General features: G+C 40.4%; 1 protein-coding gene across 2 annotated transcripts in view; it reads right to left on the bottom strand.

Annotated features, from left to right (window-relative positions):
- Window positions 1-26558, bottom strand: part of trpc5a (transient receptor potential cation channel, subfamily C, member 5a) — a 179824-nt gene that overhangs the window by 61111 nt on the left and 92155 nt on the right. For both annotated transcript variants that reach the window (XM_079579880.1, XM_079579881.1), the window contains exons 2-8: window positions 25244-25283; window positions 23260-23362; window positions 21476-21726; window positions 10563-10679; window positions 10358-10420; window positions 10135-10272; window positions 7507-7713 (exon numbers count right to left, since the gene is read on the bottom strand). In XM_079579880.1, the coding sequence (XP_079436006.1) occupies window positions 7507-7713; window positions 10135-10272; window positions 10358-10420; window positions 10563-10679; window positions 21476-21726; window positions 23260-23362; window positions 25244-25276 (912 nt within the window). In that variant the 5' untranslated portion in view covers window positions 25277-25283. The remainder of the gene's footprint in view (window positions 1-7506; window positions 7714-10134; window positions 10273-10357; window positions 10421-10562; window positions 10680-21475; window positions 21727-23259; window positions 23363-25243; window positions 25284-26558) is intronic.

Raw genomic sequence — 26558 nt, 5'->3', positions numbered from 1 at the left:
TCAATGTGTTAATGATTATTCTGTTTTTAAATCATATTCTATTTTAGACGAGTAGAAAGTATTATATTGATCTCTCAAATGTAGTGGAGTAAAAGGAGAACGTTCTCTACAGAATTACTTATTGAGTAAAGTAAATAATAAATGGCGGGTGGAGTTTTTGTCATATTGCCGATAATATAAAGAATTAAATACATTTCGCTGGGTATTTTGGTGAACGTCTTTTTCATTTGGGAAGGGAATTAACAAACTAAATCTGGTTGGCTTCTTTTCATTTGCATCCCACTGATTATAATGTCCATTCCCCACACTCTCCTGTTAAAGATGGCGACACTTCTGTAAAAGGCTTAACCACGGACTGCCACTAAACACGCCCTCGTGAGAACAGGCAGGCTCACACTAATGGGAACATGCTAAAGCCAACATGGCCGTGTCCTCCGGGCGTTTGAACATCCACGTCTCGGAGAAAACACGCACGAGCTGCATCAATATTTAAACACGACCACGGAACAACGGATCTTTCCGAGCCGCTGTCTTCGCCACTTTGCCTTATTTGACGAGAATTATACGTGCAAACAGACGACATGCAAACAAACTGCTCCTGTAAACGGGGCCAGCGTTTGATGTTTGGGCAGAAATTAAAAGGATTTAGAGCGTTTTGGTCTGGAAAAGGTTTGTGGAGGATCACTCGGTAAATGGTGGACAAATGTGGGGGCTTGTGTTTGTAAATAGTAATTAAAGAAGATATAGCTAATCAGGGAATATAGCTGAATGTTGAAAGAGCGGGTATTAGGCTCTTTGCAGGTATTCGGTAATAATCTCAAGCACATCTTTATCTTAGACTTTGCTGGTTAGAAAATGCAATATTGAGCAAAAACAGCGGAAACTAAATAACCAGTAGCTTCACTTCAATTCCCTTTTAGTTTGCGATGAAAGGATTAACTTTATAGCTGGAGATGGAGAGGTGGAGAAAGCATTTCCTGGACACGTAGGAGCTCAGGAGGAGCAAACACTACGGGTCCGACTTTTGTGCAGACGATGTGAAATCTTCAGCTTCGGACCTGTTGCAGTGAGTGGCTGAACTCCCATGGCGATGTTACAGCAGTGGCCTCTCCCCAAGCTTTACCTCCTACAGACTGTATGTGACGGCCCCCCCTGCGGGTGTTGTGGTGGCCTGTTAACTATCTTGACTTTCTTCTCGAAGTGCGGACAGTAGGAGACGCCCTGTGACCACTTGGAGTGTGCTACTGATCCTCATTCGTACAACTCCCCCTGCACCTGCAAATGCCCCAACACGGGCTTAAAACTTTGCCTGTGTCTTGCCCTTCTTCTTTGTTGCGGCCTCACGAGCCGGGGGTCGTGACACTGTACTAGACTGGAATACAGCATGTGTATCCCGTGTGTTCCGCTGTGCCTCGGAGTGCTATCATGAATGGAAACATGAACTCACAGTTTATCAAGATATTTTGCAGAAAAGCTTGAGGCCATCTGTCCAACAGCTGAAGCTCAAAAGAGGATGAAGCTGCAACAAGACACTGGTCCAAAGCACAAAAGGCGCCCGAGTGAGTGAAGCAGCTATCAGAACTCTGTCATAACTCTATCATGACTCTATCATAGCTCTATCATAGCTCTATCATAGCTCTCTCATAGCTCTATCATAACTCTATCATAGCTCTATCATAGCTCTATCATAGCTCTATCATAGCTCTCTCATAGCTCTATCATAACTCTATCATAGCTCTATCATAGCTCTATCATGACTCTATCATAGCTCTCTCATAGCTCTATCATAACTCTATCATAGCTCTATCATAGCTCTATCATGACTCTATCATGACTCTATCATAGCTCTATCATAGCTCTATCATAGCTCTATCATAACTCTATCATAACTCTATCATAACTCTATCATGACTCTATCATAGCTCTATCATAGCTCTATCATAGCTCTATCATAACTCTATCATAACTCTATCATAACTCTATCATGACTCTATCATAGCTCTATCAGTTAAAGCAGACACCGTTCAGAGATCAGACCACATTTTATGACCAATATAGGCAGAAATGAAACAAGTCCCTAAGGGTTCACATACTTTTTCCTCCCACTTTATATGAACACAAACATTTTTCACTCAGCGTCTGGCCTTGACTACTTTTCGGCCCTGAACTGCCTCTCGCACTGATATCCTCATTCACACTAAAGACCAATCTCCTCTCTGCCGCCGCTGCTCAAGGGCACAAAGGCAGTTCCGCTTCACGCACACCTCCGGCTCTTTGTGTTTAAAGCCGTAACTCGTCCGCTGGCGTCTCCTCTCATTCACTCCATAGACAGAGACATAAAGGCCCCATATCGGAGAGTGAGTTTGAGATTTACGACGCGCGGGTGATGTCAGTGAAGGCAGCGCGGTCAAAACATCCAGTGTTTATCACCGGCCGCAAACACGAGGTGACTTTGAGGAGACGACGAACACAAACTCGGATTCATTCAGTGGAAATTTACAGCTTATGTCTTGTTTCAGTTGTCCATTATTTCACAACCTCTGCACAGTTTGCATCGCGAGGAGAGGGGGGTAAAGATAGAGTTCTGCAATTTATAACACAAAGATAGAAACAACAAAGGTTTAAAAATGTCTCCTAACTCATCAAATACATTGTCGGAGCAGCAAACAATAGTTTATACAATGTGAAACGTCCGGTGTTACGTTCAAGATCGTGTATTGATAATGGGAGAGTGTGACCACGGCGCAAAGTCTTCCCCAGCACATCCCAAAGATTCTCAATCTGAACTCTTTGGCAGCCGAGCCATCTCATGCTCCCTAATTCACTCTTTCACAATGTGAGCCCCATGAATCCTGACATTATCTTGAAAAATGCCCGTGCAGCAGGGAGGTAGGAGGAAGAAATCACATTAATTACTCCATTCAAGAGAGAGTCCACAGAGCATGTTCTAAAATAGGGCAAAAAGGCGGGAAACCTTTCAATCAAAGCCCAAAGCCGAGACTTTAAAGGGGGGGTATTATGCAAAATCGACTTTTTCATGTTATTTTGTCATTCCCTCATTAAAAACACGCCTGAAGTGTTGCCTTGGCACATTCACATATTTTTGAGTAATCTGTAAAAACTCTGATGGCGGCCATTTTAGGGATAGGTTTGCCTGAGTCCTCCTAGGAACGCCCCCACCTCCTGGAGACGCCTCCGAGCTTTCGTCACCAGCCGAGTAACCAACCACTGCTCCTCAGCAGAACCCCCTCCCCACTGATGCCACAGACAGCGTGTGGAGGGGGCGTGTCGGAAAGAGTCAGAGGTTCTTAAAGAGACAGAGGCCTATTTCAAGACATTCACTACAGCCATTTTGAGAGAGACATTTTATACAAGGCAGTTATTCTAATTGACTGCATTTACAGACCAACAGGAGGTTTGGTCATCATTGTAGTGTGATATAGACTGGTGCTATGTGATTGAAAAAAGCATAATACCCCCTCTTTAAGGATAAATGTAACAAAAACCAGCATGGTTAAAGGAACAGGCCACTATTTTTACATGAGATATGTTCTTGCCTGAGCTTAGACGAGTTGATGTGTACCTGTGTGGTCGTTGTGTGTGCCCTCAGTCATGCAAAAAGACCAAAGATGATAGCATTTGGCCTCTCTCAGAATATTCCTATATAGCTCCAAACGGGGGTGAAGTTAGAAGCGTCCAAGCTCTCACGGGCACAAAGACCAGACAGGTACGAAACAACTCGTCTAAGCTCAGGTAAGAACAGATCTCAGTATGGAAAAACGGTGGCCTGTATATTTAGAAGCAGTAAAAGTCGTTGGAGCCAGGCTTTTAAGTTGTTTTTGACACATTTAAAGTAGTGATGGCCAAAAAACTCAGCGCTCCGGGGCTTGTGTGGCTCTTCCTGCGCCGGAGCCTGTTTCAGTTGTTTCAGTAACAGTTGGCCACGTGACAAAAGTCTTAATTGTCTCGAAAACTGCTTCACTGTGAGTCTTGTATCAGTGTCTCGAAGCAGGTCATCGGCTCAGAGCGTTTCACTGCTGCCTCGAGCGGCGAGGCGCAAAATCATGGATGTTTTCTGGTTCATAATCATTAGTGATAAAAATGTGCTGTATTTCCCCTGTTTCCACTGAAGCAGGCGTGGAGCTGACCAGGCGAGGGAAACGTAAGGAGCGCCATCTCTGACTGAATGAAATAAAAAGATTGAGTCGGCCCCGCCCACCGGAGCTCCGTGAAGCACAAAGACATGTTACAAAGGAAATGACTGCTATTTATCGGCCTATGATTGATTTGATCATTCATACATCAACATCAGGCTGCAAATAATAAAACCGCTTTCCGTCCTTCAGTTTATGAGAAGTCGCAATAATACAGTCAGTGTTCAAACAGAATGAAACAGCTCGGAGACTGACGAACCTTACGCTGCAATTTTGTCAGGAAAGCCCTAAAGTGTTATAGGGCTGAAACAACTATCAATTAATCAACAACTAATCCATTATTGAAATGGTTTTCAACCATTTTAGTAATCGATTCATCATTTTCTAGTAAACACAGAATCAAATTGAGCAAAAATGACATGAACATTTTTTATTTTTGATGGAAACCTACTTGGTTTTTCAACTTAGGGTATGTAGTGTTTTGTGCATTACATACATGTACACATTTCATAAATATCTGTCCGTGTCTCATCCAATCAGAAATCAGAATTGGCACTAACAGCCTCCAAAAACACTCACTTTAAATGTACTTCATCGATATGTCCTCAAGAGGCGCCACTTTAGCTTATTTGTGATTCATTCATCACTAGTGTAAAGTCCCCATTGGTTTGTATTAGGGATGGGAATCTTAGGCCACTGTCCGATCCGATTCGCATCTCGATACACCGACCACGATCCGATTCATTTAAGATACACTTGGTCGTACCAGAGCTGCGATGCGATTCGAATCATCACCAAGACCACGATGCATCTGGATCCACACATCTGTAACCACCACCAGCCCGATACGATCCACACATCTGTAACCACCACCAGCCCGACACCATTCCATTTAGGCCGATTATCACGATGCATCTCCATGTTTCGTGATCCACGCTTTGCTTGATCCATTGATTCAACAGAACCAGCTCAAATAAATCACGATTTGACAAATATTCACAATTATTGAGGCCATTAATTGATGTTAGACAACTTTAAAGTTAACTACATATTTTTTTTAATGTAGACTGCATATTTAAACTTTTTTGGTTTTTGTATCCTATATATTCTATGGGTTTGTCCACCTTAAGATTGTTTGTTCTTTAGTTTTTTCAACAATTTGGGGGGGACAAGTATTATTAATCTATGATCAGTATTGTTAAATTAAAAAGGCGATTGTGTGCATTATTTCCACATTATTAACGCACACAGAAAAGCTCACATGGTTATGCTAGTTAATGGGCGGGGCTCCCTCAGCCTCAGCGCAGTCTCACGTGTACTTCCACCTGGCTCAAACGCAGTAAAGGGGATTTCTGGACTCTTTCTGGACTCTTTACGCTTGTAAGTGGACATAATGACATAATGAGGGCAAACGAAGATGCTGATCATGGCGATGTTTGGAATATTTATCAGCGTTTGTCTTCCTGCAACTTTTCATCGCGTTCTGCACACGGGACGTCCTTCATTCAACACAGCGCAGAGGCCAAACCCGACTCCACACCGCGGATGTGTTTCTGAACTTCTGCCGCTCTCAGCCTGAAGTTTACTGGTAAAACACACGCGCTCCTGGTAGGAGGATGTGCACGCACGCAGATGACGTAATGTATCTAGATTAAACCGATATGAGCGCGTAAAATCCGATGCATCTTATGTTTATGCTCTGAACTGCATCGATCTGTGGCTTCTCTGCCGATGCACTCTCATCTCTCGATTCAAATCGGTTTATCCTCCCATCCCTAGTTTGTATGTTTTAATGAACTTTTTGGAGTCACCCCTCACCACTAGGGGGTGGTATCGCAGCAATGTCAGCTCTGAAGACCAAAGAGAAAAGCCTCCACACCCGTTGTTTTTTACAGCCAAGAAAGTTATTCCTAAACTTAAGACTGAACTTGGGGGAAACCAAAAGTACAACACATCCCTCTGCTTTAAAAACTCCAGAATCGCCCCCAGCAGAAACACGTCCTCAGGGGCCCCGTCCTGGTAATGACTTCCGCCGCTCAGACTTCCACCTCCCCAGACACTTCCTCGCGCGTCTACCACAACAATACAGAGCCCGTCCCTGGTCAGAGAGATACCGGATACTCTGGGCGTCTCAGCGGGGATATCACAATGAGGGCTCGGCCGGCTCGTAATTGAAATCTCGCCGTAACTAGAAATAATCCCGGACCACACAGCCGCCGAGGAAGATACGCTCAAAATGATGGAGGTCAGCGAAGCCAAAGCTGTTTTACTGAGAAGTAGAGCCGCACGACATGGGAGGAAGTGTGATATATGACTGTTTTGGGTGAGATTATGGAGATTTAACCCCTTAACTCCCACCTGAACCGAGCACATTTTCTCCAGTTTGGCTTTACCCCAGTCCAAAAACGTCTGGAAAAAAAGCAGTGAAAGTAGCAACAAAACTGAGACGAAAACAATGATGGAAATGTGACAAAAAAAGTGAGAAAACATTGACAAAAAAGTGAGGAAAATTGATGAAAAAGTGGCAAAAAAATGACCAACAAATGACAAAAATGTGACAAAAAAAATACAAAAATATGACAAAAATGTGATAAAAATTTGACAAAAAAATTACAAAAATGTGACTTCTTCATCTTCTTCAAAAATGTCACAAGAAATTGACAAAAAATGTAAAAAAAAATGTCAAAAATGTGCAAAAAAATGACACAAATTTAATAAAAAATGGCCGAAAAAATGACAAAAATGTGATAAAAATTTGACAAAAAAATGACAAAAATGTGACAAAAAATGATCAAAATGTAAGAAGAAAAATGACAAAATTTTAATATAAAATGGCTGAAAAAATTAAAAAAAATTGACAAAAAAATGACAAAAATGTGACTAAAAAATTAGACAAATTTGACAAAAAATGACAAAAAATGACAAAAAATGTGACAAAAAATGTGACAAAAATGTGATAAAAAATGACGATAAAATGACAATAATGTGACAAAAAAATGACCAAAATGAAACAAGAATTTTTTTTAAATAAAAAATGGACGAAAAAAAAAAAAAAAAAAAGTGACAAAAAAAGTGACAAAAAAATTTGACAAAATTTGACAAAAAATTACTTAAATTTGACAAAAAATGAAAAAAAATGTGATTAAAAAAATGACAAAAAAATGACAAAAATGTGACAAAAAATGAGTTGAATACCCAACAAAAAATGATGGAAAAAAAATCTGATGACGTGAGGAAAAAGATCCTCTCGGTTCAGGCGGGAGTTAAGAGGTTAAGTGAACTATTTCAACACAGCACCTCAAATCAAGACGCTGCAATACGGAAAACAAACATCAGATTTGCGCGCCCCTACCTCCTTCTGGTGGTACTTGATGGCGAGCTTGAGCTTGGCGAGGTCGTGGCACTGCCTCGGGTCCAGCTCTTCGCTCTGGTCGTTGTCGCGGTGGTTGAGGATGGTCTCGAGTTCCCGGGAGCTTCGAGCCTGGTCCAGGAGGTCTTTGGCGAAACGCTTGCACTGCTGAGACAGTTCCTCGTACTCCTGACGGAACTCATTCTCCACCTGCAGAGCCAGACGGACCAGGATGTTAAATGGGTTTATGGCATTGTAGAAGTTAATGTCATGATAATGAGAGCTGGGTCGTAAAGAGTTCTATGGAATATTCCCTTTTATTGTTTTGAAAATTGTAACCAGCTCATTAACCGAAAATCCTGAAACTGTGTTTAAATTATGCAAAACTAAGGTAACACTTTACATTACGGTCTGGTAAGTCCTTGGTACTTACAGAGGAAATTCTAGGTACTTTTGGTGGTACTTACAGTGGTAAATACTAGTAATAATAGTGGTAATTCTAGGTACTTATGGTGGTACTTGCAGTGGTAAATACTAGTAATAATAGTGGTAATTCTAGGTACTTATGGTGGTACTTACAGTGGTAATTCTAGATACTTATGGTGGTACTTACAGTGGTAAATACTAGTAATAATAGTGGTAATTCTAGGTACTTATGGTGGTACTTACAGTGGTAATTCTAGATACTTATGGTGGTACTTGCAGTGGTAAATACTAGTAATAATAGTGGTACTTCTAGGTACTTATTGTGGTACTTGCAGTGGTGCTTATGGTGGTACTTACAGTGGTACTAATTGTGGTACTTAAAGGATACAATAGTGAGAATTACAAGGCATGTACTTCTAAAAACAGTGGTAGCTTGTAGTAATGAAGGTTGAACTTCTTGTTTTCCCTCATGCTGTTTTATGTTGTTTTATAGTCACACAATCCTAGAAATTACTTCTGTTTGTAGAAGTACCACATTTACTACCTATGAATTGCTGCTGTAGTATGAATTACCAGTAAGTACCATAGATGTATCACTGTAACTACTTGAAACGATCACTTAAAATACCAAAGTAAATAGAAGTACTTCATTACTAAGAGTAACTCTCTGTCTCCCTAACCCTAACCCCAATGACTAGTAACCACTTTTAGAACCACAATAAGTACCAATAAGTACCACTGTAATTACCACTGTAAGTACCACGGACTTGCCGGCCCGTAATGTAAAGTGTTACCAAGCTGGGTAACCAAGTATCAGTGCTAAATCAGTGCAATTGCTTTGTTTTCCATCCCAGTGGCCTCTCTGACACACACTTTCAGTTTTTTTGAAGGTTTCTGGTAGTTTTTTTTGGATGTCAAGTAAACATAACCATGGACACAGATCCATCAGCAGTGAAAACCCACTGAAACCCCCCCCAAAAAAACAATACGTGGGCAAGGTGCTGATACAGGCCTGTGGAGCTGTCCAAGGTGCTGAAACTAAAAAGCGTCTGATTATGGGGGGAAAGTGAAATTTTAAAGGAAAAAGTTATTCACATTTTGGATCAATCGGGGAATCACGTAGATTTTCTGAGATACATTAAAGGTGCATTATAGAAAAAAATAATAATACAGTTAACATTAGTGCGTATTTGAGCTTTCAGTGACCCAGCGGCTGAATGGGTGGTTAACATGGCATCTTTGCTTTCCATCCCAGTGGCCTCTATGACGCTCCAAGAATTGTTTTCTGGCATTTCTAGTAGGTTTTCACTGCTGATGGATCGGTGTCCAGGGCTATGTAAAAATGCCATCCATAAAATCTACCAGAAACCTGAAATATAATTGTTTTTTGAGCATCATAGAGCCAACTGAACCACCCATACAGCAGCTGGGTCAATGAAGGGTCAAATACGCACTAATATTAACTTTTTTTCCTCACATAAAAAGTTGTATAATGTACCTTTAAAGGGACTAGATTCATGTTGGGCATTTTATACTCACTGCTGCCACCTCAGGTCATACACGTAACTGCAGGTTCTATATTAAGCTCGTGCATGACAGCATTCAGACCGAAGTAACACCTTTTTGAGTGACAGTGCAGGATTTGAAGGCAGGTGTTGTTAACAGGTCAGAGCTCATTCTACACATTAGGACATGGCTGGAACATGTAGGGGGAGAAAAATACACAATTTAAACATGTTTAAACTCCATATAGTCCCTTTAGCTACAAAAGGGCAGACATTTTTCTTTCTTTTTGTTAATAATAACACTTTTTTTTTCACATTTTTCCCTCCAAATTTTCCATATATTTCCCCCCCCTGAATTTCCCCAAATTTAACAATTTTTTTTTAACGTGGTTTTCCCCCAATTGTCCTAATATTTTAATATTCTTTCAATTTTTTTCCCTCCATTTTTTCATTTTTCACTTTTTTTTTCCAATATTGCCTTCAATCTTCCCACTTTTTCCCACTTTTTTCCCATTTTCAGAAAGTCTACTCGATTCCCCTCATGCCCCGAAACTGAAATAACTTTTTCATGTAAAATTCCTGAGCGGGAATTCTTTCTCTTTTCCCCCCCATAATCGGACACTTTATAATGTCAGCACCGCAGGCCTGTGTCAGCACCACGGACAGCTCCGGTGTCTAATATTCCGGTGTAAATTGCTACCTTGCTGAGTTCCTTGAGCTCCCAGCCCAGTCTGAAGGCCGTGAGGATGGGGTCTTCGCTGGACAGAGCGATGAGGGACGGAGACGCCAGGGCTTTGTAGATGTTCAACCTCGAGCGCGAATGTCTCAAACTGTCCACCTGAAAACGCAGAGAGGAGATGATCACACACGCCAGGGGGAGGAGGAACTCTTCTGCTGTAGATTACTGAGAAAAATCTTGTTACCTCTGAACTGGACACGCACTCCACACAGTCACAGCGGATTTGGTGCGGTCTGGGAATGGTGACCTGGAGAGACAAAGACAGGTTTTAGCATTAAACATCGACCCGAGAGCGAAGTGTGAGACTAGAATTTGTTTTTTCTCCCAGCAAACGGGCAAAGGATTAGATGAGGGACAAAATGAGCACCCGCCGTAGAAGGATGCGTCACCTTTCTCTGCACGAGGAGCTTGATGATCTCGTAGTTGTTGGTGTGAGCGGCGAGCATGATGGGGGTGATGTCCGGGGTGAACTCCGAGAACTGGCTGTCCATCATCAGAGACGGCATCTGTCACAAAAAACAAGATACGCTGATCAGGATCCCGCTGAGAGACAGAGACGGGGGGGGGGGAACTCACAAAACAGAGCTGGGAGTGGGAGGTTTACTCCAATAAGGCGAGGGTCGCAGAGGGGCGGGAAATTCAAGATATATTCATGAAACTGTCAATGGGACTTCAGGTCGATCAAAAATCATCGGATCAAAAAGCTTAAATAAACATGATGGTCCTTTGCATTTTTTGTTGAATAAACAATTGGTGAACTATTTATACCGACTTATTACATAACACAACTTTTCTTAACATAGAAAGAAGGTTAAATCATCGACTGGACTGGGTCTGGTAAAGTTGAGGACGTTTCGCTTCTAAAAACTAAAAAGACCCAGGCTCCTCGCCTCGTCTTCTGTGACTAGGGGAGGAGCCTGAGTCTTTTTAGTCCCCTCCAGGTTATCGTGTCTTTTATGACCTGAAGAGCTTGAAGAAGAAGCTTCTGTGACTAGATTAGGCACCCGTCCCACTACATTAAGGAGAGTGGGGGGCGGGTGCCTAATCTTAAAACATCTCTGATTGGATGAAGAATGTACACTGTGTACCAACTATCCTGGGTCTTCCCCGAGGACCTCCCAGTAGGACATGCCCAGAACATGGCATCCGAAACAGATGAGTTTTTCTAACAAGTTGCTTCTTGTTACATTTTAATTACGTTTTTGTCTCTCTTTTTTGTCTCTTTTTGATTTTTGTCTCTTTTTTGTTTATTTATTGTCTTTTTTTGTTTATTTTTTTAGTTATTTATTTTTCTCTTTTTTGTTAATTTTTTTTCTCTTTTTTGTTTATTTTTTTTCTCTTTTTTTTTTTTTTTTTTCTCTTTTTTGTTTATTTTTTTCTCTTTTTTGTTTATTTATTAGTTCTTTATTTTTCTCTTTTTTTTTTTTTTTTTTTTTTTTTTTCTCTTTTTTTTTTTTTTTTTTTTTCTCTTTTTTGTTTATTTATTAGTTCTTTATATTTCTCTTTTTTGTTTATTTTTTTTGTTTTTTTATTGTCTTTTTTGTTTATTATATTTTCTCTTTTTTGTTTATTTATTGTCTTTTTTTGTTTATTTTTTTAGTTATTTATATTTCTCTTTTTTGTTTATTTTTTTTCTCTTTTTTGTTTATTTTTTTTCTCTTTTTTGTTTATTTTTTTTCTCTTTTTTGTTTATTTTTTTCTCTTTTTTGTTTATTTATTAGTTCTTTATTTTTCTCTTTTTTTTGTTTGTTTTTTGTTTGTTTTTTTTCTCTTTTTTTGTTTATTTTTTTTCTCTTTTTTGTTTATTTATTAGTTCTTTATATTTCTCTTTTTTGTTAATTTTTTTTGTTTTTTTATTGTCTTTTTTGTTTATTATTTTTTCTCTTTTTTGTTTATTTTATTTGATCTTTTCTCTGTTTTTTTGCTACATTTCTGTCACTTTCTGGAGAAAAAAGCCTTTCAAGAGGCTTTTAGATTCAATTTTCAGTGGCAAAAGCTGAATAATGGAGCCAGGTTTAAATCTTGGCTAATTTATTTATGAGATTTGTTTAGAAGGACTTTGTGTTTGCAGCAGCGACTTTAGTGGAGACGTTGTTAAAGAGCGGAATGAAAACCTCATCTTAAGGGAGAAAAACAGCTAAAAATCCTGAGCTGACTTCTTGTGCTGTATGTGAGGCCTGTTTTTATTCCGACTCCAGACATTTCGACACAAACGATCTTCTCCTCTCATTACCCAGATCTCATGACCACAGGCGAGACCTCAGATCGACCGGTAAATCTAGAGCTTTGCCCCGACTCGGCTCCCTCTTCACCACCAACACTGTCCTCTTTTAAACCCTGGTGTCAGACGCGCCCAAGATGATTCCTTTGAGACTTTTCATCTCTGCTGTGGCAGAACTGAATCAAATGAATGTTTTATGCTCCAATTTATACCTGTCTGAAAAGAAGCAGCCGTCTCCTTCTTCATTCCCGTTAACTCCCACATCGAACGTTCCTCAAACTTCTCAGCGGAGGACATTTTGGATGGGAGATAAAACGTGCTGGACGTGAAAGTGTGCGGTCACGTGGGAGTCTGATACTGTTTAATAATCCACAGCAAAGAGCAGCCAGTTAAAAAGTAGGTCATCGGGAACTCAAAAAAAGAACATTTCACACACCGTAAGAATCCTATTTGGCTTCCACGGGTTCCCTTCTCTACACAGAGGACAAATCGAGTCGTTGTGCAAGCTTTGGTTTTTAAATAAAGGCATAAAATGGAATCTTTTTCGTGGAAGGAACAGATCTACGCCTCCGACACGAGCGCTCTGTGGTGCACGGAGGGAAGATCCCCTGATGTTTTATGGCGACGGCAGGAGAAGATAAATGTAACTGTGTCTCAAATCTAAAAGGATGGGACTCGTCTGTGTACTTTCTGTTCTGTATTCTACTACTAACCAACAGAAAACTACACAAGCTCCGTATTTGACTTGCTTTGATGACGTTTCTCTCTGTGATATCTGCTGCCCTGCTTCTGTGAGAGCTTCAGTCTCAGCTCCTCACAGAGAAACGGCCGGACTCTTATCTCCTCACGGCTTCTCTCAGACCTCTCCTCCCCCGACCCTGCTCTCCATCTCCGTCTCTCTCTTTGAAGAACATGGCACCGCTCGTGTTACGTAATATTTTTTTTTTATTATAGCGGCACAACAGCAGCCGAACATCATTGTCTAGGCTGAGTGCTTCACAGACCCTGAAGACACAGAGCTTTGCTTTGGTTTGTCGAGGAAACTGTTTAACCTCTTAACTCCCACCTGAACGGATCCTGTTTTCTCCAGTTTGGCTTTACCCTAATCTGAAAGCTTCTTGTGGAAAAAAGCACCAAAACAGCCACAAAGAATGAGAAGAAAACAAGGATGTAAACGCGATAAAAATGTGACAAAAATTTGACAAAAATTTGACAAAAATTCAACAAAAAAAGTGACAAAAACTCAACAAAAAATATTTAAAAACTCAACCAAAAAGTGACAAAAATTTAACAAAAATGTGATAAAAACTCAACAAAAATGTGACAAAAATTCAACCCTAACCCAAATTTCAACAAAAAAGTGACAAAAACTCAACAGAGAATGTCAAAAATTCAACAAAAATGTGATAAAAACTCAACAAAAAAATGACAAGAAACTCAACCAAAATGTGACAAAAATTCAACAAAAATGTGACAAAAATTCAACAAAAATGTGACCAAATTTCAACAAAAATGTGACAAAAATTCAACCAAAATGTGACAAAAATCAACAAAAATGTGACAAAAATTCAACAAAAATGTGACAAAAATTCAACAAAAAAGTGACAAAAACTCAACAGAAAATGTCAAAAATTCAACCAAAATGTGACAAAAATTCAACAAAAATGTGACAAAAATTCAACCAAAATGTGACAAAAATTCAACAAAAATGTGACAAAAATTCAACAAAAATGTGACAAAAATTCAACAAAAATGTGACAAAAACTCAACAAAAAAATGACAAAAACTAAACAAAAATGTCACAAAAATGAAAAAAAAAGAAAAGAATACAAAAACATACAAAAGGTGACCCAACACAGCAACAACGCGAGGAAAAAGATCAGTTTTGTGGGTCTTAGCTTTCAAATGAGGTGTTACACAGGCCTATATAACAGCCAAAGAGGACAGAATGCATTTGGTTTAGGCGGGTGGTAAGAGGTTAAGGTGAGACGGTGCAGGTGAACAGGGGCGGAAAAAAAGGAATCCCACATTTCCGAAAAACGTGTTGTTTGTTGACTCAAACCAATGTGAATGACCGGAAGTTGGGTCAGACGTCTGTAGAAATATTTACACGGGACCTTACAACATGAGCCAGTATGACAAACTGAGACGCTTTTAGACTCTGATTCCCCAGGCATTTCCAGTCCAAATGCATTTAGATTTGGGTAAACCTGAACTGGAGGGAATGCGCTCGTTAAAGTGGGTGGTAAGAGGTTAAGATGGTCCTTTTTCCAGTGTTGAATCAGGCAGGGAGTAGGTATTAAAACTCAAGTCTGTTTCAGCACCACGGACAGCTCCAGGACTATCAGTCTTTTATCTCCCACGTAATTCCACCATAAAACTGCCCGCGTTTGTCTCGCGCTAAGATTAGGATTACACTTTTATCACTCGGGGATTATGTTTGAAGAAATCTTTGCTTTTCTCGCTCAGTGACTTCCGACGGACACCTGCCTGCGCTCGACGGAAACTCAATCCAACTCAAACTGCTTCAAACAGCGCACATTTGTTCTGAGGCCTGTCCAAAAAAAAAAAAAAAAAAAAACCTTCCCACAATCCCCTGCTCCGGCCAAGGGTTGGTCTCCATGGAAACCCAGCTTGACACATACCGTGGCGTGTTATTTTAAAAACTGAGGCTGCTATTTCCTACGACATCTCGAAGGGTTCATTTACACGACGTGTTTTCATGTGGGTTTAGCCAAACGCTTGTTTTGTTTGAGTTGAGTTTTAACTCATTAAACCTAAACTTTCAAACATTTATATAGTGAGACGCTGCAGGGGAACAGGGGGAAAATGAAATGTAGAGAGATCGATTTGGAACTTCTGCTGTAGATTATAGACATAAGTGGAGAGGAAATGTACTGTTAGTTTTCTGTTAGTTTTCATATGAATTTAACCATTTTAACCTCATTTTTACCACCTTCACGGAGCGCAGTTTTATAACAAGTTGCTTCTTGTAACATTTTAATTATGTTTTTGTCTCTTTTTTGTTTATTTTTTCTATTTTTTGTTCATTTTTTGTCTCTTTTTGATTTTTGTCTCTTTTTTGTTAATTTTTTGTCTTTTTTGTTTATATTTTGGCTATTTATTTGTCTCTTTTTTGTTTATTTTTTTTATTGTTATTTTTTGTTTATTTATTTTTCTCTTTTTTATTTATTTTTTTTGTTTATTTATTTTTCTCTTTTTTGTTTATTTTTTTCTCTTTTTTGTTCATTTTTTGTCTATTTTTGATTTTTTTTGTCTCTTTTTTGTTTATTTTTTCTCTTTTTTGTTCATTTTTTGTCTATTTTTTGATTTTTTTGTTTATTTTTTTTGTCTTTTTTGTTTATATTTTTCTCTTTTCTGTTTATTTTTTCTATTTTTTGTTCATTTTTTGTCTCTTTTTGATTTTTGTCTCTTTTTTGTTTATTTTTTGTCTTTTTTGTTTATATTTTGGCTATTTATTTGTCTCTTTTTTGTTTATTTTTTTAATTTTTTTTTCTCTTTTTTGTTTATTTTTTTTCTCTTTTTTGTTCATTTTTTGTCTATTTTTTGATTTTTTTGTTTATTTTTTTTGTCTTTTTTGTCTGTTTTTTGTCTGTTTTTTGTTACGTTTCTGTCACTTTCTGGAGAAAAAAAATGTTTTTAGATTTAATTTTCAGTGGCAAAAGCTAAATACTGGATCGAGCCAGGTTTAAATCTTGGTTAATGTATTCATAAGATTTGTTTAGAAGGACTTTGTGTTTGTAGGAGCGACTTTAGTGGAGATGTTGTTAAAATCTTAGGGGAGAAAAACAGCTAAAAATCCTGAGCTGACTTCTTGTGCTGTATCTGAGGTCTGTTTTTATTCCGACTCCAGACATCTCGACACAAATGAAATCCAGCTCTTTTTAAAGCTGAATCCTTGTCCCCGATTCGTTTCGCTGTAAGTTTTAAGAACAAATCTAGGCTGACGTCCTCCACTTGTTCTTCCTCTCGCTGCTTAAAACATCATGAAGAGAGAGAGAGTGGATGAAGAGAGAGAGTGGATGAAGAGAGAGAGAGTGGATGAAGAGAGAGAGAGTGGATGAAGAGAGAGAGAGCTGATGAAGAGAGGGGGAGCGATGAACGCCGTCTGCCCTCCATCCCGCTTCCCGCCGAGCTGCTCATTACGGCGCCGAACAGAAACAAAAACCTCCCTACGTAAATAAAGCAACGCTGATGCAAAACTGCACATTTCAAAATGCGACGTGGCTCCGACTGGATTCAGCGCATTCAGTGTTAGATTTGTAAACACCAGCCTCATGTCAGACTCAGAGGGTGTGCAGATGACGTCACAGCAGAAACATGCAATGACATTCTCGCATTTTACATATTGCATCACAACGAGGTCTCTGTACAAACAGGCTCAACGTATTAGTTAAAAACCCGTCTCATACAGCAACATTGTGAAGAAATATCAATTATTAAGGCGAGACGCTGTAGGTAAATATGGAAACTTTTGCTACACATTACTTATAAATATGAGGAAACAGTGTATTTATTATGTTTTATGTTTTTATATAGCCTGGTTTTACCAGACCCTCGTATTTCGCACAAGGGTCTGGACCTTCACATTTGAGCTCCATTATCAGGTGTGAGGGGTGAACTCCTTTAACACCATTGGATCTGATTTTCACCAGCGTTTGGTGGTGACGTATGTAATGCGCCCGAGTGAGTGAAGCAGCCATTATAACTCTATCATAACTCTATCATGACTCTATCATGACTCTATCATGACTCTATCATGACTCTATCATGACTCTATCATGACTCTATCATGACTATCATGACTCTATCATAACTCTATCATAACTCTATCATGACTATCATGACTCTATCATGACTCTATCATGACTCTATCATGACTATCATGACTCTATCATGACTCTATCATGACTCTATCATGACTCTATCATGACTATCATAGCTCTATCATGACTCTATCATGACTCTATCATGACTCTATCATAACTCTATCATAACTCTATCGTAACTCTATCGTAACTCTTCCTTGCACATTCCAAGGCTTCAGTTTTAATTTCTGGATATTTGGAAGCTGAGCCAGAATGGACTGAAGACCTTCCTTTTCTTTTGTATCCGTATCCGCCGCCATTGTCAAACCAGCCAATGCGGCGCAAATGCTTGACGTCACCTACAAGCCCCGCCTCCCCCGCTCTCAGAATGTTGTAACTCGGCCACTGAAATCAGACCCAGATGTACATGTAGGGAAATGATAATTGACCGAGTTTACGGACGGCTAAGGCCAGGCTAGTACCGGGCGTCTCGCAGAAGGAAAAATACCATATTTGGGTTATAGCGTCATCACGGACGCCTTTCAGGACACCTGGATGTAAAATACGTTAATATTTGTGAATGAATACCGCGGACAAAACATAAAATAAAATAAGTATCGTACAGGGTAAGTTTTGGCATGAAAACTAAGATGTTAAGGGAGAAAACTAGCGAAAAATCTCCACTTCCACCACTGCGTGAAAAATCAATACCACCTGCCGTGTCTCGCCTTAATATTTGAAAATGTCATTCTCTTTTCGAATGTTAGTGAAATCTGGTGAAGACGCAGGATTTAGAACAACACGTTACTGCAAACTTTAGGTCCTCGACATCTGGACAGAAACTTCTCTGTCAAAGTAAGTCAGTGCTTTATTTGTCGCTGTACAATTGACCGACGGAAATGTGTTCAGGTGTTGGGTTTGTCCTGTGCCTTCAGTGATCCTCTGATCCTCCTGGGTTTGTCCCCGTTTCAGAGCGTGGTGTCCTGCACTGGTCCACCTCCTTCTTTCTCTTCAACAGTCTTTTACCACCTTCTGGGAAGAGCCTAGCAGACCAATATAATCTGTTTTAATTCTCCAGTGACCGAACATTAGCCAGAACAATAGTAGGTTGTGTGGCTTAGCTGCGAGTCTTGCCCGGATACCTCCTCTTTTGTTCCCTTTTTTGCTTCCAATAGCACCTCTTGTGACGCCTCCACTGTGCTGCAGCTGTGGGGGCTCTTGGTGCCTCTTTAATATTCCAGAATAAAATGTTAAGGCCGGAAACTAGCCAAAAATGTCCATCAAGTATAAGCCTAGATCAACTTAAATGTATAGGACATATATGAAGTGATCTCCAATCTAGAATCGCGGTACCACAGCTTGAGGACCGTTTAAAGCTCAGTCCCACTCAGATCTGACCTATAAATTGTTCTCATGTAGCACTTGAGACGAGCCTCGATCTCTTTCTCGTGAAGCGGAGCTGAATTGACAGTTTTCGCAGCAGCTCAGACAGAACGCTCTGAGCCAATCATCCGCGAGTCTCACAAACACAGCGTGAAAATGCCTTCAGAAAAAAACATCGCGTCTCGGGGCACGTCGGGACAACGGCTCCCTCTCCTCTTCCTCCCTGCGCCAAAAAACACATCACACCGGAGCGCAGTTCAGCTGAAGACGTTTACGTTCCTGGCGGCGGCGGATTCTGCCAACAGTTGTGAAAGGACGTCGACCAGCGGAGCGGACGGTCCTGTTGCCGCAAAGTTCAGAGGAGACGGTTTGAAGACGTGATGTTGTATCACATCTGGGGCCCCGCGAGTGCATTTTAATCATCCAGACAGAGCTGTGAGCAAATGTATAATATTGGGTTCACCTACAATGTGAAGAAATGGGGGGAAATGAAGTTCAAAATTAGGGGGAAAAAAGGGAAAATGAAGGAAAAATAAAGGAAAAATGTGTTAAAATGTGGAACGAATGGGGTTTAGGAGAGTCTTGTCGAAACAGTGAATAGTTCAAGCAAATGTAATGAGACTAGATGCAAGTTGGTCATTGTTATTGTAATTGTCATACTCACTACTGCCACCTCAGGTCATACGTGTAACTGCAGGTTCTATATTTAGACCTGAATTAACACATTTTTGAGTGACAGTGCAGGACTTTAGAGGCAGTTGTTGTGAATATTAGCTCATTCTACACATTAGGACATGGCTTGAACAAGTAGGGGGAGGAAAATACTAACTTTAACATTTTTAAACTCACTGAACTAAGAATTAAGTCAAAAAGAATCTGAGGCCGATCCAAAGAAAAGTGAAAACAGGACAGACGGTCCTGCCAGGCAGAGGCAGCGGGGCAGACTGGGGCAGACTGACAGGTGAGACACCGCAGAGCCCAGGTGCCTGAACGAGGAGCCGGAGACAGAGAGCCCAAAGACCGGCTTATTTACATACAGAGCCCCAGTAACAAACAACAAAAAACGGGAAAAAACAAACAAACCCTAAAATACAGCAAAACAAATGGAAACACAAACTATAGACTAAATACTGCTCCAAATGTGTGACCTCTCTCCGAACAATCCAAGCTGGAACATCAATCTGGCCTGACGTCGCCTAACCTACTAGGGCTGTCATAGCTCTATCATGACAGTCGATATAATTACTATATCGACTTATCGTTCAATAAATAACAGATAAACAATAGATTTTTGGGCTATTTTTTCTTTGCAAAACTTGATTCCTAATGGAAGCAAATAGAGTTACATTATGTTTCATGTTTATTGCAGCTTGTGTGTTTTTTAAAGATATGATTATGCACTTTTAGGTTTAGAGTTTAGAGTCAATAATATCGTGATTGAGGCTGGGTACCGTTCGTTTTTTTTCCGATACCACTACTTTAACGATACCTGCTTTTCGGTACCGGTGCCTTAACGGTACTTTTTTTCGACACCTATGTTATTTTAATTGAATTAAAATAATGTGCATAGGAAAAATATCGTTCAGGAGGAAGTCCAAACACGGCACATCAGAAAACAGGCGCAGCAGCGTCACCTGTAACTTCATTTTTTGAGCAGAATTCCCACTAAAGCAGTGATAAAAAGAGAGAAAGGACATTATTACCTTCTGAGCCGCAGAGACAGATCCACATCAGGCACCGTTTTCTTTCAGCTAAACTTTTCTAAACTCACTGCTGTTCGACGAAGTGAAAGCTCCTCACACGTCACAGATCTGTTACATAGTGAGAGCGCTCACTCTGTCACTGAAAATGCACCATAACTGTTCCAAACATGGCTAATGCAGAGTGAGAGCTCACCTTTTCCAGAAACAATCTTTGATCCCAAATGCCCCAGTGCCATTTGGTGCAGCTGGAGTTTAGTAACAACAGCAGTAACTTCAGGATCTGCGGAGCTAAAGCTAAAGGTAAAGCCCATGTGTTTCTTGTTGTCACTGCTTTTCTATTTGTCTAAGAGTCTAGTTTCTTATTCAGTCCAGGTTTAGTCCTGGTTTTTAACCAGTTTACTGTAAGTCCTGGTTTAGTCCTGGCTTAGTCCTGGCTCAGACGGCGGCTCTGCCATCTCTGATAATGACTGAAGTGTGAGTAAGTTATAGCTTTGCTTCACTTCTGCATTTGCGCTGAAGCTGCTCATGAGTTCAGGCTTTTTTAGACTCACTGTGGATCATTTATTGACGTTTGGAGAGAAAAAGTACCGAAAATTAGCACCGAAAAAAACCCAGCCGGTACCCTGCCCTAATCGTGATACTTTCCTGCCTCAATGTATCGAAACTTCAAATCTGTTATCGTGACAGGCCTATACCCTACTATAGGCAAAAATAACAAAAATATGTACATAAATATGCACATAACACTGATGGACCGTCACCAGCCTCATGTTTAAAACAAAACTATTTATACAGTCAGGCAGATTTAAGACAAGCTTCAAGACAAAAACATCTCCCTCGATGAACACGGACATTTCCTCCAGTGAAGTCTGGTCACAATGTTTTTAACGTGATGCTAGTGACTCCACCAGGAACTGTCTGCCATGGATTCTGAGCTCTTTATTTATTTGTACGAGACGCTGCTCATGTACCTGATAGAAAAGAAAAGGGAGAGGGAGAGAATGGCCTCTGGAGAGTTCACTTAAAGTCGCTCGAGTGGATACTGTAGCCCTCTGATGGTAACATTTTGGAGCTGGATTGTGTACTCTCTTCTCCGCTACATTCATGAGCTCTTGTGTATAAATTAGGACGTTGCACCATCTGTCGTGAGCCTGTCGCTCCCTCACCTGCTTCTCTCCGCTGGGCCGCCGGTGCGACAGCAGCAGCTCCACGGCGCCCACCACCTCCTTCCTGATGGCGTAGAGCAGCGCGTCTCCCGTGTGGATGCCGTGGTCCAGCAGCAGCTCCATGATCTCCAGGTTCTCGTTCTCGATGGCGATGAGGAGCGCGCTGCGGCCCAGCGGGTCCAGGCAGTTCACGTCCATGTTGTAGTAGACCTCGGCCTCTCGCAGGGCATGTTTCACGCCTGCGTAGTCTCCTGTGAGCGGCCAGAGGACCAGGGTTAAGTTCACGACTCAAAAGTTGGATTTTAATGCAGGCTAAACAAACTTTAGCACTGATAATTCATGCACTTTCACTCTAGAACAAGGTTTATACAGGCAGCCAGTCAAATTTGAGGATTTTTAATGCCAGTCTAATGCCCAAATAATATATTTTAATGACACACATATTGCATTCCCTAAGAACACTTCATCAATCGGACAAAACAGGGAACTTGTTAATGAAAGAAATTGGTCTATTTCAGCCAAAACATACAGTGCCTCAATATACTTCATAGAAATAATATAAAATTTCACTGAGAATACTCACAAAATGACTGCAAATACAAGATATACAATGGACTTCAATCTATTATAGAGAAACAAAGCAGGGGTGCAGCCCCTTTAGAACAACGTATAAATATGGAAATCATTTACAACAAAAACAACGGCAGATGGTGCATAGGATGGATCGAGGCAGTTGAAATCAGACTTAAGAAGCTGCAGTGAAATTTGGGCACTTCCTGGAGACTGAAGGAGGGGGTGAGTAAAGTTATTTCACAAAACTCTAGAGGCTCGTTGACGTGGCAAATGTGGCGGTCATCTTGTGGCGAGGCTAACCTCTATGCCACCAACGTAAAACCAGGAGCAACGTTTCCATTGATTGCTTGTGATTGGTTTATTACTTCGAAGTCTTGTATCGTGTCTTTGAAATGTCTGTCGTGTTGTTTAGCCGTCTTAGCTTTGTTTCCTTCATTCATTCCCAGGGTTCAGTGGTTTGCATTCACTGTATCACTGACCCATGTTCAATCAATATTGGTCATGTTGTGTTAAAAAAATCAGAAATACTGTTTAAAGCAGAACTACGCAACTTGTTTACCTTAATAAATCCTTTCCGTAGTCCCTCTGGGGGTAATACAAGTGTTAATGGGATGATTGGAGGGTCTTTCATCTCCCCCTGGTGTCTCTGGCCAGAAAACACCGGGTCGGAGCACAATAAACACTAATGGAATCACGCAGAAGAAGCTAGCAGGCTAATGTACAAAGCTAACTGTGGGCTAGCGCCACTTAAACAGTATTTACAGCCAGGTTTGAGTGAAAAAAATTATTTCCATTGTGTAATTGGATGTACAATATCCCTCTGTCTTTTCTGTCAGTGTAGTATTTACTCTCACGGACAATTCATGAGTAAAAAACGCAACATGCTACGACACCTGCAGTGGCGCTTGTGGCCTCTAGGGGCATGAGTTACTTAGTTCTGCTTTAAAGTAGTTAACATATGCTGTATTTGATTTGAATAGAACTGAATGGCCAGTGACAATTATCATTATTAAGAGTCATGAAATTATAAAATAGATAATAAACAGTATGAAGGAAACAAGTGGTGTTTCCGATTTGACTAAATTGGATAGAAAGGCCAGTCACAGTCGCCGCCAACGTCTTCCTATGGCCATGTCCTGTCTAGAGTTTTCTTAAAGACCTTTGGGTGAGCGGGTAACGTTCTGAAAAGGTTAAAGCTCTTTGAGACGCACCTTTCTCGACGGCGGTGAGGTAGGCTCTCTCCTCCGCGGACAGCTCCACTTCAGCTCGGACGATCTGCAGTGGGATCCGGTCTCTGTACGGCGAATACGTCGCCTGCGAAACAACACAGACCATCAACGCACGAACAATACAGAAGATTTACAAGCCTGAGCTCTATTAGTTTAAGAGAACAAGTCCTTAATAAAGCTTTAACTTCAGATGTAGAGTCTTTCTAAAGTAATGAGCAGATGAAAACCACTCTGGGCTGAAGACAGTCGCATTAATATTTAACTCGCTCTGTTTGTCCACAACTTTAAACAGACTCCACAAATGAATTCATCAAACTCTGCTTCATTTATTATTTACAGATAATAATCTCTGTTCCCTCTCTTTCTCCAAACTCTCCTTCTCCTATTTTCTCTCTCAATCAGTGTTGTTGTTAAGAGTGGTTCAAACTGAGTGCTTTACATACAGTGGTCTAAACTCAGTGTCAGGATCCATCACATTCATCCAGGGCTGTTGGACATGATTTTAGTGGTAGAACATTCAGGGCCTGATCTTTCCCCTGGCGCAACAACAGCGTTGATCAAGACGATGTTTGTATCATAGAGACAACACGCTCTATACAAGGCTTCACTTTTAGAAAACACTGGTCAGCGGAGGAGCGTGTGCTACAACAAGCGCTTCCTCTTCTTTGCATTAACCTCTTGACCCTCACATGAACCAAGCACATTTTCCCCAGTTTGGCAAAAAAGCCCCAAAAAAGCGACAAAAATCCACAGAAAAGTGACAAAAATGCAACGAAAATGCAACAAGAATGTGACAAAAAAGTGATGAAAAAGTGGCAAAAATGCAATAAAAATGCAATAAAAATGCAACAAAAATGTGTGACAAAAATGTGACAAAAATGTGACAAAATTGTGATGAAAATGTGACAAAAATGTGACAAAAATGTGACAAAAATGTGACAAAATTGTGATGAAAAAGTGACAAAAACGTGACAAAAATGTGACAAAAACGTGATGGAAAAAGTGACAAAAATCCACAGAAAAAGTGACAAAAATGCAATAACAATGCGACAAAAATGTGATGGAAAAAGTGACAAAAATGCAATAAAAATGCGACAAAAATGCAACAAAAATGTGATGAAAAAGTGACAAAAATGCAACAAAAATGTGATGAAAAAGTGACAAAAATGCAACAAAAATGTGATGAAAAAGTGACAAAAATGCAACAAAAATGCAACAAAAATGTGATGAAAAAGTGACAAAAATCCACAGAAATGTGACAAAAAAAATGCAATATAAAAAAAGGCAATGCGAAAATGACAAAAAACTGACAAAAAAGCGACTAACACAGCAGCAATGTGAGAAAAAAATATCTTTTTAGACCAAATTTTGCCTATAGGCTCTAGTCTTTAGATTTGGGTAATGCTGACCTGTGGAAAATGAACTCGGTTAAGGCCGGGGGTAAGAGGTTAACATCTCACACAGCCTCGCGCATCTTATCAAGCACTTACAGGACAAACTACAAACAGTTTCTCTCACTGTGAGTCAAACACTGTCCAGCTTCCAAACTCATGATCAAAACAAAGGAGAAAATTTCCCCACTTTCGGGTCCCAAGCCACCAACTGGGAACGTCTGATTTAGATTATAGTTTGCTTTTTAGGCGCTACTCACCACAAACTCTCCAATTTGTTCCTTTAAGCAAAGTATCGGCTGTGTCATTGCTATTAAGGAACGAGGATATTTAACCAAAGGAAACCCTGACACTGCTCACTATCTTCCATTCCTCCTCTGTTACTTTTCCCTGCACATCATCGGAGCAGGAGCCATCCATCAAACCGCGAAAGGCGTTTAGTTGGACACGGAAATCTTTCACACGTCAAAACAAAGACTGGAGAGTAACTGATTAACAACAACATGGAAACCGTACATTAATCACGTGCTGAAGTGAATGAGGAGGTATTGACGAAAAGAGCGTTTGGGACTGACCTTTTTGTAGTACAGCTGCGTCATGGGATTCATGTTGAGGCTGCGGAGAGAAAGGAAGAGGAAAATGAGATTAGTTCAGATGGTACGCGCCAAGATTGAGGTGAAGGAACCCAACATAGAAACAACAGCACAGCATTAGCATATTATAAAACGCTCAGACTCCACAAAAAGCAGAAACTTGACTGGATTTTGGTTAGCATTTAGCTCAGAGGCCACTTTTAAGCAAAATCTCAAAAGGCTACTGATTTCTAACTAGGCTCTGACTTCACCTAAATGTGGTCGATGGGTTGACAACAGCTGAAAACATCTGGATCGCTCATAACCTGCGATGTTTGATGGCTAACGGCTACATGGGCTAACGCATAGAAACAAAAATGAGAAGCGGAGTTCGATCCTAAAGTATGTGGACAGTTAGCAAGTCCGCCATTTCGGAAAACTTTTCAGAATCTGTTAGCCTGCTCAATGCATTTTTCCTATAGCCGTTAGCATTAGCCATCTGTTATCGCAAATTATGAACGATCCAGATGTTTTCAGCTGTTGTCAACCATCGACCGCATTTAAATTAGGTCAAAGCCTCGTTAGAAATCATTAATGAAGGAGAGTTTAATTTAGAAACAAATGAGTGTCTAAAAGTGTCCTCTGAGCTAAATGCTAACTCATATTCAAGTCACGTTTTGTGCTTTTTGTGGATCGGATACACATCCAGTGGCCACAAAACACCATCTTACAGAAGAAGATCTTTAGTTACATAGCGCCTTTCACAGACATGGTCACAAAGCGCTTTACATGAGACACTTGTACATTCACCCCCAGTTATTGGTGGTAAACTACGTGTGTAGCTTCAGTTTTCCCTGGGGGAGACTGACAGAAGTGCTGTCACGTCTGCGCCAACGGTCCCTCTGACCACCACCATTTATTCACTCACACACATCATTCATCCTAGCCTATTGCACATGTTTTTAGTGGAGGAAAACTGCGCAGTCACAGGAACAACATGCAAACTCCACAAAGAAAGGCCCCGTCCAGGTGGGAATTGAACCCGGGACCTTCTTGCTGTGAAACACGAGCGCTAACCGTTGCACTCGCAAGATGTTAGTGATAAAGAAACCACAGAAATGATAGAAATGCCATGAAATGGATAGCTAATATTTTTATGATATGATTTTTATGAATTCTGTGTCGAACGGACCAGCTGGCTCTAACTGTCCGTATTCATTATCAGATCAAACGCTGATTCTTCTTTGCAAAACAATTGTGTGGTACAAAAAACTTTAAAAATGTCTGGGTCTTCGAGATGGTTTTATGGTTCTCGTGC

This window comes from Gobius niger (genome assembly GCF_951799975.1).
Source record: "Gobius niger genome assembly, chromosome: 21".
Taxonomy (NCBI): domain Eukaryota; kingdom Metazoa; phylum Chordata; class Actinopteri; order Gobiiformes; family Gobiidae; genus Gobius; species Gobius niger.
The sequence above is the reverse complement of the archived record's forward strand: the minus strand, read 5'-3'. Positions and strand labels throughout refer to the sequence as shown.